Source organism: Nematolebias whitei, chromosome 6 (assembly GCF_014905685.2).
Source record: "Nematolebias whitei isolate Nwh7 chromosome 6, NemWhi1, whole genome shotgun sequence".
NCBI classification, from domain to species: domain Eukaryota; kingdom Metazoa; phylum Chordata; class Actinopteri; order Cyprinodontiformes; family Rivulidae; genus Nematolebias; species Nematolebias whitei.
This window is the reverse complement of record NC_056503.1, coordinates 40,945,326-40,958,312: the sequence shown is the minus strand read 5'-3', so window position 1 is coordinate 40,958,312 and position 12,987 is coordinate 40,945,326. Positions and strand designations below refer to the sequence as shown.

Below are 12,987 nucleotides of genomic sequence, written 5' to 3'. Positions count from 1 at the left end.
TTCAAAAAAGAGCTATAAGAATTATGTGCTATGTCACCCAAAAAATGTATTATTTCATCAATTGAAATTATAAAAATATTATGATTTGGTTGAATGTAGTATTTTACAAGTCATGTATAAAGCTCATAAAAAATATTACCCTCAAATATTCAATTAAAATTTGTAATAAAAAATTAAAAAAAGAGTCAATATAACCTTAAGGGGATGGAAATGTTTGTAAAAATCTCCATTTAGAACTAGTCTGAAGGAGCGCTGTGTTGTAATTCAAGGATTGTGGAATTACCTCGATATCACCATAAAAATGTCTAAAACAATTTATATGTTTAAAAAGATGATTAAGTTAAAATTGTTGGGAAAGTATGGTGCCAAATGATGGATGCCAGGTGGTTTTTGTTTTCACTTTGGAGATGTTCAGGCCTGAGTTGTTGCTTGTTTAAAGCCATTTTATTTATTTATTTCAATATGGGGCAGATATTATAAGATTTTTTTCTTCTTTCTGCACCCTTTTCATTCAATTTTTTATCTTTTTGATGAATTTGTTCTGTTTATTTTGTTTCTTTTAAATGAATGAATAAATGAATAAAATAAAATAAATGCTGTTGCTTTTTATGTTACATTAAAAGTTTTCAGTTTTAATATGTATATCCTGGCTTAAATTATATCATATTGAATCATTATTTGAAATTAATACATTTCAAAATGATAAGGAAACTACTAATGATCCACTAGTGTTTTTTTTTTCAGTTTGAGAACATTTTTTATTATGTTCTTATATGATTGTCTTCTTGTGAAAATAATCTAAACATAGATGAGATGTGTTCATTTTTAATCTACATGTTGAATATATACATTTAAGACTGTTTCCAAAATGACGTTCAACTGAAATTGATTTGCTTTTATTGTTCTTGAACTGTAGGCAATGAGGAATTATGGTGATTGGAGTCTTTATCCTCCCATCCTCAAGGTTCAAGTTCTTTATTGTCATTCGCATCGCATGTGGTACAGGAGGTGGAACAAAACTGTGTACACAGGGTCCCAGTTATATCCAACAATAGCAACATATAAATTGTAAAGTACAGTGCTAAGGATCTAAGATATAAATGGAGAAATACCCTAAACTAAGGAATAAGCTCACTCAAACAGTCAAGATGGCAGTGTCTGCACCTTACCTACCTGCACCTAAATAAAGTACTGAGTGGTTGTACGTCAGCAGGCGCGTGACTGAAATAAGGTTGTATGAGTTTGTCAAATATGAAAGTTATCTGCAGTTTCACTGAAACATAACAGGAATCACAGTAAGACGATGGAAGACTGAGAATTTCTTACAGGATTGCATATCGCCCTCTGATTTTTATGCCTGAGTTATAGATTAATATCATCTTATGAGACATGACAGTTTTGCAGCCTATTTGGTCAAACTTGGTAAAATACATTTTGCACAACATCATTTGATAATTTGAGATCTTGTAAGACGTGATAGCGTACATAGTATGTGTTGAGGATGAGTTTCGGATATTACTGTAGCTCACCAAATTTAGCTCAGTATTTGCTCAGAGCTTTGGGTTATGACCGAAAGAACAAGATCACGGATACAAGCGTCCTAAATGAGTTTTCTCCGCAGGGTGTATGGGCTCTCCCGTTGAGGTAGGGTGAGAAGCTCAGTCATCTGGGAGGGACTTGGAGTAGAGCCGCTGCTTCTCCACGTTGAGAGGAGCCAGTTGAGGTGGCTCGGGCATCTGGTTAGGATGCCCCCTGAGTCCTGGATGCTTCCCTGGTGAGGTATTCTGGACACGTCCCACCAGGAGGAGACCCAGAGGAGGACCCAGGACATGCTGGAGGGACTATGTTTCTTGGCTGGCCTGGGAATGCCTTGGAATTCCCCCAGAGGAGCTGGTCCAAGTGGCTTTGGAGAGGGAAGTCTGGGCCTCCCTATTTAGGCTGTTACCCCTGTGACCTGACCCCGGATAAGTAGAAGAAAATGGATGGATGGATGGATGGATGGATGGATGGATGGATGGATGGATGGATGGATGGATGGATGGATGGATGGATGGATGGATGGATGGATGGATGGATGGATGGATGGATGGATTAGTAAAAATTGAATGCATCATAATTCTTGTTGGTTTGTGTTGATTAACTTAAAAGGCCTTCATGAATTAGGGAGACTCCAAAAGTTAATCACTCGATTACTTTTGAGCGTTTTACTGAAATCTGCCCAGTGGTATATGAGATATTTTGCTAACATAACAGACAAACATACACAGAGACAAAGGAAAAAACCTTATTACCTTGTTGCCTCCAGCAGTGGGCATTGAAAATGTCCCAAGCACCTTTTGTTAAATGTGTTAAAGTGTAAATCCATCTTTAGGCAGTATCTGATTAACAGAATATTTATTAAAATGCAGGACTTTTTCAGCTGTTAAGCTTCAGCACATTTCAGTGATGCCTTCTGTACTTGGACTGACTGAATAAGCCTTTTGGTCTAGCATCCAAACATAAAGAGAGCGTTTTAAACCACTCGCCCTGGAATGTGTTCGACAACTCTTGCATCCGAGAGCACCTTCAGTATTCAGACCCATTCTGGTAAAGGTCACACGGATTGCACAAGGCAACATGGCATCTCTACATGCTAGCTGTAATTCCAGGATTTATTTTGAATTTGCTCATTAATGTATGTTTTGTTTTCTTCTTGTTTTCTCTCATTTTTCACCCATCTTCTTACAGCGCTGAGGGACCACAGAATTGAACTGGTGCGAGCCTCGTCACAGGAGCTCACTATTAAAATCAATGACGTCAGCCTGTCAGACGAGGGTCAGTACACATGCTCACTCTTCACCATGCCCGTCAAGACCACCAAGGCCTTCCTCACTGTTCTGGGTGAGCATGCCCGTTTAGAAGAAAAATTCCCAGGCCAGTTACTTGTGGTTATTTCTTTGCATTCTGACATATGAACACATGCACATTTTGGATTATACTTTTGCAGATTTAAAAATAAATAAATACACAGAATAAATACAGACATACATATACATATCCAGTGCTGTAATCATATTTGTGTGCATCACAGGAGTGCCAAGTAGACCAGAGATCACAGGATTCACCAGGCCAGCCATGGAAAAGGACGTAATCACCCTGACATGCACCACATCAGGCAGCAAACCTGCTGCCAACATCCGGTGGTTCCGAAATGACAAGGAGGTCCAAGGTAAGCTTATGGCATAGATTTAACAGAGCATTGTATCCTCTGTTACAGCTTGTAGCCCCTGGGGGACACCCTTACTGTCAAGCCATTCAAATGCTGCATTCCTTTGTGCTCATATTCATGCACCGTTCCACTGGCTCAGGCATCACTGCTGTCCTTGCAAGCTGCCAGATGTTGCTGGACTGATTACTAAAACCAAAGGAGACCAACAGAAAATTTCCTTTTGTTTAAATTCCAAAAATAAATGTACATATTGTTAGATGTACTACAAATGTATAGTAATAGTATGGTATACCCAAATTGTTGATTTAGTTTTACCCTTAAGGTTTGACTTAGGAAATAAATTTTAAAAATTCCTTCTGTATTTGTTATGCTAACATATCAATATTTAAAAATTTCTGAAACAATAAAAAAAATGCATCTAATGTTCTGTTATGCTAACTCATGTATTTGCTTGCCAGCGCTTTTTACAAACAACTGCAAATAGATTGGCCAAAACGTACACGAAATAAAACATAAACAGTAAAATTAAATAGTATTTCTTGAAGAGCTGCATATTGCATGCCACCTTTAATTCCAGAGTTTTACACTTAGACCTTCTTGCAGTTAACTAGAGAAATTGCATTTCTTGCAAAAATACAGCGTGAATGCTTATTGCAGAAGAACTTGATGAGAAACAGCTGAAATTAGCTTTAAAAAAATCTGCTGAAATGGAAGAACAAGCCAAAATTAGCAGAAGAAAGCAGAAAGAACACATATTTGCTGAAATAGGTTTAAATTAGCCAAAATTTGCACAAAACTTAGGAAATTAGCTAAAAAAAAAAAGCTGAAATTAGCAACAAAAAATAGCTAAAAAGGCAGAAAGAAGCTTGAACTTTCACAACTACTAGAAAGAAGCAGAAATAACTGAAATGAGGTCATAAAATGTGGAATTAGCTGAAAAAGCTAAAATTAACATCAAAAGAGCTAAATAGTAGCTGAAAGAGCAGAAAAAACTGAAACTAGCAGAAAAAAATCTGAAAGGAGCATAACAAGCTGAAATCAGCAGAAAGAAGTTACAGGAAGCACAAAAATGTTCTCGTTGGCAGAAATAATCTAAAAGGATCACAAAACAGCTAAAACAGCTGAAAAAAGTTTTAATTTGCAGGAAGCTGAAAGAAGCTGAACCAGAACAAAATGTGAAAGGAGCAGTAAAAGGTTGTAAACAGATCTAAAGATTTGAAGGATGTAAAATGAGCTCAATTCATTTTCTATGACACAAAAAATGACAGAAAAGGCTAAATATTTCAAAAAGCTAGAGTTGCACCAATACCAAAAGTCATAGCACCCTTCTCCTGAATGACTGAACGTGTTGATATGAAGGTAGCCTATGACTTATTGCAATAGCACGTTAAATTGTGGAAAGAGAAATATGTCGAAAAACGTACGGAAGAAAAATGGCTCACAATAGTGTGAATGCTTCATAATCATTCACACAACAATATGGTAGTATAATGGTCAAATCTTGTAAATAATATTTAGTGCAAGCTCATGCAATATTGTGTGATCTGTTAGCAAGAGAATATGTGTTAAGGATAACTTGTGGCTTCTACTAAAACCAAATTTATCTCAGTGTCTGTAAAATTGGTGCAATACATTTTGAGATAGCTAAAGTTGAAGAGCGGTGGTGGCCGTTTTGAACTGGGTTGACTCGTAAGTGCATGAGTTGTAGATGTACATGTAAGCATTACTGTCAGAGTTTCACTAAAATCTGTTTAGTAATTTGTGTGATATGTTGTTACAAACAAATGAATACACACAGACATGGGTAAAAACATGATCTTTGGTGACAGGTAATAAACACACCCATGGAAAGAGCGCACTAGACGACAACTGTAATTTGTGTTTACAAAAATAAACCAGCCCAAGTTTTCTGTGGTGTAACAACGTGAGTCAGGATCTGTGTTTTAGGTTAGTTTGTTTAGGCTTTTTGTTTGTCATTCTTATGTTAAGTTGTGTTAATTGTGTTTTCTCCTGTGTTCCTCAGTTAGTTCCCAAACTCACTCAGTCAGCCTGCCACGCCTACTCTCACCTGTTCCCAGTCAGTAATCAGCCCAGGTGTCTCCACTTACTCATCCGCTCTGTTCCATATAATCAGTCGGTTCTCCTCCATTCTAAAGCAGAGCATTGTGGTCACACGTGTCACATCCTGGTCTCATTCCTAGTATAAGTTTTGTAGGCGTAACAGCATTTAAATACGTTTTTTATTTTTTATTGTATTCCTTGCATCATCTCTGCATTCTGGATTCAAAACCTCTTGAAACTGTGCAAATATGTCTTCGTTTTAAACTGTGTACAGTTCTGTGCATTGCATTTTTAAAACTCCTGTCCTCATTTTGGTTCTACTTTTTTTTTTTATAAATACCAAATTCATGGAAAAATAGCTGTGGCGTGTTCTTCCCTTGCTTCATGACAGAGATGTGCTGCACAGAGCTCTTTAATATAATAGTGCCTGCTGTGGAGGCTGAGTGTGACAGTTGCTCTTTATAGAAGATTTGCACCAGAGAGTTTTTTTTTCTTGGTGGTTCTGTCTGTGTCTGCCCAACATGGCACAATGATTGATGGGAGAAGGGCTGGGATATGAAGTTTTCTTGTTGAAATGACATGCACGTAGCTTCCTGAAAGGCCAGTGGAAAGCTGGCACACAGCATCACAACCAGACTCGCTGTCCATCTCGAGAGGCACTGAGATCTCTTTTGTCCTTTTTATTTTTCAGAGAAACAAATAAATAAGTAAATAAACACAGCTTAATCTGAACTTTTAAAGCTCAAAAATGTATATTGTTGGTATATAAGATGTGTTTCCCTACATTTACTGCATATCTGATAGTAGAAATCTGAGTGACTAATATATCTCTGAAAAAAATCAGGCACAAAGTCAGCATCTTTCTGCTTTCTGGTATACAGATGTTAGTTTTACTTGTAGGTTCTATGCCGCTCAGGCAAACAGATCCATAAGCAATGCTGATAAAGAACACTGAGAAACTGGAGGTCTTGACTTCAATACCTAATTTCCATGTCAAAGTGTCAAAAATGGGGAATGTCAATCAGTGCTGCAGGAGCTAAGTCTTTTTTTTTTTTTTTTTTTTTGATGCAGCTTTAAAGCTTTCTTTACGTGAGTATGTGCTAGGAGCAGCATGTTTTTCCATTGGTTCCTCTGTGGAAGATCATTGCCGCCAGTGTCTGCTGTCAGTCAAATTTATCCCCACTGGGGGACCAGTATATAAAGCTCCAAAGACGACAGCAGGTGTAATAGCAAAAATATGTCATATTTATTTCATACTCTGGTGATTTAGATTTTTTTTTTGACAATTTATATTAGAACACAGAAATGCACAACTCAAAATGCATCTGTCATCTGGAGTCAAGTCATTTGTTTACCGAGTATAAAGATACACAAATTCCTTGTGTTGCTGAATGGCAGCTAGGCTTCAATTATAATCGGCTGATTAAAAATCCACCCACCACCATCACCCTCTTTGTATACATAAAGTTTTCTTTTCTCTGCGACACAAAGACAAATGACAATTTTCTATTCAGAGAAAGGCAAGATATTATTGCCTTTTAAATTCAGACAATTACAAACTTAGATGTTAAATCTGCCTCTTTTATTTTCAGTCTGGCTTTAGCCTTTTTCTTTTGTTAGAACAAGGAGAGCTGAAATTTGCTATTGCAACACAAACATCCCAATTTATGAATATTTTATAAAGTTGTTGATATCCTTACAGCTCATTGAAACATCGCTTCATTTCTTGTGAAAAGTGATTTTAATTAAAAACAATTACCTGATGTATATGCATGTTTTTGGTATGTAACAGAATATGCACAAAAAAATGTGAACAAGTAATTTCTTGTTCATTTGACAAAAAATATGATAAAATAATTGGGACAGATTTGTTGGTAATCTTAAAGAGACCATCCAAAACCATCCAAGCTGAACTCCAAGGTCAAAATATGTGACTTTCTGATGGACTCCATGGAAGAAGACCCAGGAGAGCTTCACTACTGGCAGAAAAACACAAAAGAGACAGGAATTGACCAAAAGCTTGTTTGATGACAAGCTCAAAGTTTCTGGGTGATGTTTCAGAGACTGATGAGACAACATTGCAGCTTTTAAATCCTCTTTCAAAATGAGCAATAATTAATATATAATTAGTAAAATAAAAAACATTATTGACAAACAGTCCTTACTCTTCTAAAATGTCTTTGACTGATTATTAGGAATAAATTAATTGAAGAAATTCAAATTAGACTGATCACTAAAACAATTACTTAAAAACGTCAAAGGAAACCGACAGATGGGTTTGAGCTTTTACACAATGTTATACTCAATAAAAGAAGCAAGGCTGTAAAATATAGAAAAATTAACAACAACAATATTTAAAGTTGTAACAACTTATTAGCAGTTTTAAAATGTGAGTTGAAAAAAACATCTAACGTTAAGTCAGGTCCTGTGGACGGTTTGAAAATAAAAAGAAAAGTAATGAAAACTTAAAAACTTGTTGTAAGGTTTCGTATTTTATCCGAAAGACCTTGTCAGTCTGAGGAGCTGCACTAAACTCAATCTTATAAATAGCACCTTCTCATAGTGGATCAACCAGTTTTAACCCGTCCATCATTAAATGGGGCGGAGACCTCTGTGTCCAACTGTCACCTTCTTAGAATGTTGTTGTTGCAAGTATTACTCTGCCCTCTGTGAATATCAAGTGGCCATCCGGGCACTAACGACCAATCGTTAGGCTGATGATCCTATTACACGTGAACAGCTGGTTCTGGCTGTCACCAGCAATCCACTATGAGAAGGTGCTATTTATAAGACTGAGTTTAGTGCAGCTCCTCAGACTGAAAAAGTATTTGGATAAAAGACGAACTGTTTCAGCTAGTATAAAATTTTGTATATATATATTTTTTTATCTGTCCAGAGGACCTGATTTAACCTTGTTAATTTTTTCTACCTGGATTATTGAGCATGCATATGTTGGAAAATAAAGGTTTTCATTTTTAAAGCACAATTTGAAAATGAAACTGGTTTCACAGAAGGAAAAAAATGCCAACACTCCTATTATTCCTGTAACAAAACAAATTGACACGGTAAACACATTACCAGTAATTATTACAATCTGAGGGGAAACAAGCAATCATTTTTATGATATGCTAATATCAGTTAGAAAGGCCTTGACATATTTTTTAAGCAAATCAAAGCTTTTTATTGTGGCATCTCATTATTAAAACAGATGCTGGGGAGGTGATCACAGGAGTACACATATTTGCCTGAATTCAGCTCTGCTGGCCTCCAAATGCACTGGTACAACGCAAATGCACCTGGGCTTATTCCCATTCTTACGAAAACTGGCACAGTATTCTCTCTGGCGACGCCATCAACCACCTCAAAAGAGACTGACAGCTTCTCTGTTGCAGCTTCAGTGCTGCAGGCGGCTCAACAAATAAAAGGAAAAGCAGCAGAGATTTGTGTTTTTTGCCACAGAGACGCTTCCTATGCTTCCTCTGTACTTTCAGGCACAATTCAGGGCACGCTACTCTTACCTCTCACTTGCTGCTTTTGATTTTAAAGCATGATCTCTTTCACAGGCACAAAAATTGATTTGAATTACTTATGTAAAGGAAATGATTAGTAAACATAAAAACATCATACTTGTTAATTTACTTTATAATCAACCAACAATCATCAAATACACTTAATGAAAACTCAGTCCAAGTCACCAAAGTTGATGCTCATTAATCCAGGTATAAATCCAACAATGTTCAGTCAGGTCATCTGGATCACAGTCCAAACATTTTCATTTCATTTTAAGGAAAGCAGGGTCACTTACAAAGTAAAAAGTTGTCGAGTTGTACTGTATACCTCAAAATATACTGTTATTCATTCAACCTTTATTTATACAGGTTAGCTCCCATTGAGCCTCGAGGACTCATTTACGAGACACCTGTTTCAGACAGACAAAAGTAGATAAGGACAAGAGAACACTAGGGGAGGAAAGGTTAAAAAAAAATCATATCTCGTACTATGTCCTGGCCAGGGCACAGTGTGAAAGTTGCATAAAAAGACCTCTCACATAAACAGCAACATACTAATGACATCATAATACATTTATGCACGAGGAAGCCGACAAGAGTAGTGATTTGTCCGTAGAGACTGCCAGAAAGTTCCATAGTCCTGATAAAGATGGCACAGTGTTTATAAGCTGGCTCAACTCTGACACAGGTCCACAAATGTCCTCGGGAGGGGAGCGATAGGGGAGAGTGAGGGGGACCGGAGCTTCTCGTTCACATAAACAACCAGGAGAAGTTTTGAGATAGCTGGCCAGTTCAAGGCCAACTGGGGACGCCAAATTCAGATAACACAATTATTTTGGGCCAGGCAGCCTCTGCTTGAATTTCCATGTCTGCCTTCATAGTTCTGCTGGTATGTCTCACTGGCGATTCCAAACAGCCAAGTTTTGCGGTCACACAGCTGGACCGAGATTGTAGCCTTCTCCAAGGTTGATTCCTTCCCACCAGTGAGTCCCAGGAGCTACAAGTGGCCTGCAATTCTCTGAAATCGTGTCCAGCTTACGGCTCAGATCATGCAGCATCTGAGTCTGTGAGCTTATCACTCGGTACATTCCTTCATACAAGGCAGGCAGCCTTACAATTGCCAGAACCGCTGCCACCGTCTTCTGACTTTGTCGATATGCCAGATACCCACCAACACCAAAAAGCAGAAATCCGGTTATCATAAATCTAATTATGTACGTGTCTTCTACGTCCTCAACGGACAATACAGACAGACACACCATCTTCCACTGGCCCCAGGAATCCATTTTGTATCCAGCTGTGAGTGTCCCTGCAGGGCATGAGGGCTCTCCTTCAAACAGTCTTCTTGTCAAGAAAATTTTGTCAATTGTGCTGAGAGACCAACTATCCAGATCCATAATTTACAATTCTGAGGATATGTGGTGAGAGACTCAGACAGGAATCACAAGACAAAGAGCAAAGTAGGAGCAGGAGGGAAATGCGTCCGCCCTTGTCTAGAGCAAGCAGGACAGAGTGCTTCCAACAGCCCAGTAAAATAGTTAGCCCTTGCAAATGGAAAATATCACAGAGACAACGTGAAATGGAGTTAGTGGAGCAGATCACCCAACATTATAATAATATCATGTTTATAGGCTTTATTGCAAAGAGCTTTTAGTGTTTAATAGACAAAGGGATTTGAGGGGGCAGCTTGCATTTTTTGGGTGAGGGGAAAGAATAAATATAACATTATCAAAGAGGTCATTCTGAAGCTATTGTTAGGTAATGTCTTTTAGTTCCAATATCTCTGCATAGCAAAGTCCAGAGAAAAGTGACAGTACCTTCAGAGTGACTGGAAATATGAAAGCTTCCAATCCCTGACTTAAAAAATGTATGGCAAAAAGGTTAAAATTTAAAGCTACAGGAGAATATCAGGGAATGAAACTGAAACGAGCGAGAGAGAGAGAGAGAGAAAAGGAAAACTTTGACAGGCACAAAATTTCACCCAACTCTCTCCACGCACTCCACTCAGGTGGAGTGCGTCTGATTGTTTGAGGGGGATGTTTGAGCGATGGTCCTGGAGGAGCAAATACACTCAACCAGCCACGTCAACGCTCACATAGCTCTCCATTCTTTGTTCTACTTTATTTTGACATTCAAGAGGGCAACGATTCTCTCCCTCAAAAAAGATAGAGGAAAAAAATATTCCTACAGTTTAGAATTTCATTAAAAAATAAAAAAAAAACTTCATTAAAAATGTAATGTATTCTGAATTTTTGTCTTTCTTCTCTTCATTTTCAAGGCATTTTTTTTAAATAAAAACAACTGCTTAGGACATTTTTTTAATGAGTATTCATGAGTTCTCAAGCTGGTTTACTTTCTGTCACTCTGCAGGGACTATGGAGGTCAATGCCACAGGAAAATCCTTCACAGTGAAGAGTAGCCTCCAGTTCCAGGTGAATAAACAGGATGATGGTGTCGCTTACACCTGCAGTGTGGAGCACGTGTCTCTGTCCAACCCCTACATGACAACTGAGGTCCTGGAGGTCCACTGTGAGTACAGTCATGCCTCACAAGGATGATTTTGGCTTGAGATTAGCATTGAGAAGAAACAGAAAGATGGAGGTTGCATGTGTGCCTACATGTTTAGCTTTGCATTTGCACTGGATTACTAGTGGATTAGTTTGTAGGTAGGGGATTTGTACAAAAACAGAAAGTGGATAGAGCTAAAAGCTACCCGAAAGACAAACAAAGCAAACAATTTTAAACCTTGTTAATGTTATAATTAAAGCCTCTAATACCCAGTAATTCTATAGAGTTGAATTTTGGAAACTTCTTTGCAGATGCTCCCCAGCTGGAGATCACACATTCACTGATTCTTCCACAGGAAGGACAATACTTCAAACTGGAGTGTGTTTCCATAGGCAATCCAATGTAAGCTGCAGCTGATTTTAAACATTATAAATACATGCAAACATTCAAAAACGTAAAACCTGAACTAAAGAATTGATGCTTTTTCTTTTTTCTTTGCACAGTTTATTAGTCGGAAACCCTTTAGAGATGAGCTATAACAAAACATTGACTTCAATTTGTTTTTCCAGACCTGAACCGGTGCTGTGGTCGAAAGATGGAGGAGAACTGCCAGATATTGAGCGAATGATTGTGGAGGGCAGAGAGCTAACCATCACCACGCTAAACAAAACAGACAATGGCACATACCGCTGTGAGGCCAGCAACCATATGGGCACCAGCTTTGCTGAATATATGCTGTTTGTATATGGTGGGTACTTTGCAGAGGCGTACGTTGTGGCTTCATGTGCACTGGTTTACAGACTAGGTGTACTAACTCACAAACAATGTTCATTGCAAAGATCCAAATAATTAAAGGAGTATATTTAGCTTGTACAAAATAAGCAAATCTAAATACTTTATCAAATCAAAACATGTTTACAACAAAGAAATACCAACTTTTGTATTAAACAGCTTTCAATCAAGAAACATTGCAAAGCTCAGCACTTATTGGAAGGTTCTGACAAGTGTAGCTTAATTTACTTTATTCATTAATATAACAATATGATTTTTCTACAGTAGATACACTAACAAATAATGAGAAACATCTACTTAGCGGTTCATTATTTTTATATTGTTGAAATAGCTCACTGATTAAAATAGACACTGTGGAACCAAAGCCACATGAACTCTTTGGGTGATGCCACAGTTGTTGGAGGCAACACTAAGTTAATGAGGAAACTGTAGAAACACCTGCCTGTCAAAAGAAGTATGCCTTCTAACATGTGGTTAGTGTTGTCAGAGTTTGATTTTACCACGCAGCTTATGAAAACAGGAATTAAATTTTAAAAAATGCTGATCAAATCTTTAAAGGAACCAGTGATTTGGGGTTAAGTGTGCTGTGTGATGGAACATAGACTGAAAATATACCATTATTTGTGTGTACAGTAGTTCCTCGTTTATCGCAGGGGGATCCGTACCCTGAAGCCCTGCGATAAGTGAAAAACTGCGAAGTAGGAATAGTAGTACAAGTACTAAGTAACCGGATTCCAAAAAAGTTGGGACACTAAACAAATTGTGAATGAAAACTGAATGCAATGATGTGGAGGTGCCAACATCTAATATTTTATTCAGAATAGAACACAAATCACAGATCAAAAGTTTAAACTGAGAGAATGTATCATTTTAAGGGAAAAATCTGTTGTTTCCAAATTTCATGGCGTC

At 37.6% G+C, this 12,987-nt stretch overlaps 1 protein-coding gene across 1 annotated transcript in view; it reads left to right on the top strand.

Annotated features, from left to right (window-relative positions):
- cadm2b (cell adhesion molecule 2b) overlaps window positions 1-12,987 on the top strand; it is a 43,060-nt gene that overhangs the window by 16,098 nt on the left and 13,975 nt on the right. Inside the window, exons 5-9 of the mRNA XM_037677884.1 lie at window positions 2,728-2,880; window positions 3,071-3,208; window positions 11,149-11,307; window positions 11,598-11,688; window positions 11,856-12,034. Coding sequence (XP_037533812.1) covers window positions 2,728-2,880; window positions 3,071-3,208; window positions 11,149-11,307; window positions 11,598-11,688; window positions 11,856-12,034 — 720 coding nt within the window. The remainder of the gene's footprint in view (window positions 1-2,727; window positions 2,881-3,070; window positions 3,209-11,148; window positions 11,308-11,597; window positions 11,689-11,855; window positions 12,035-12,987) is intronic.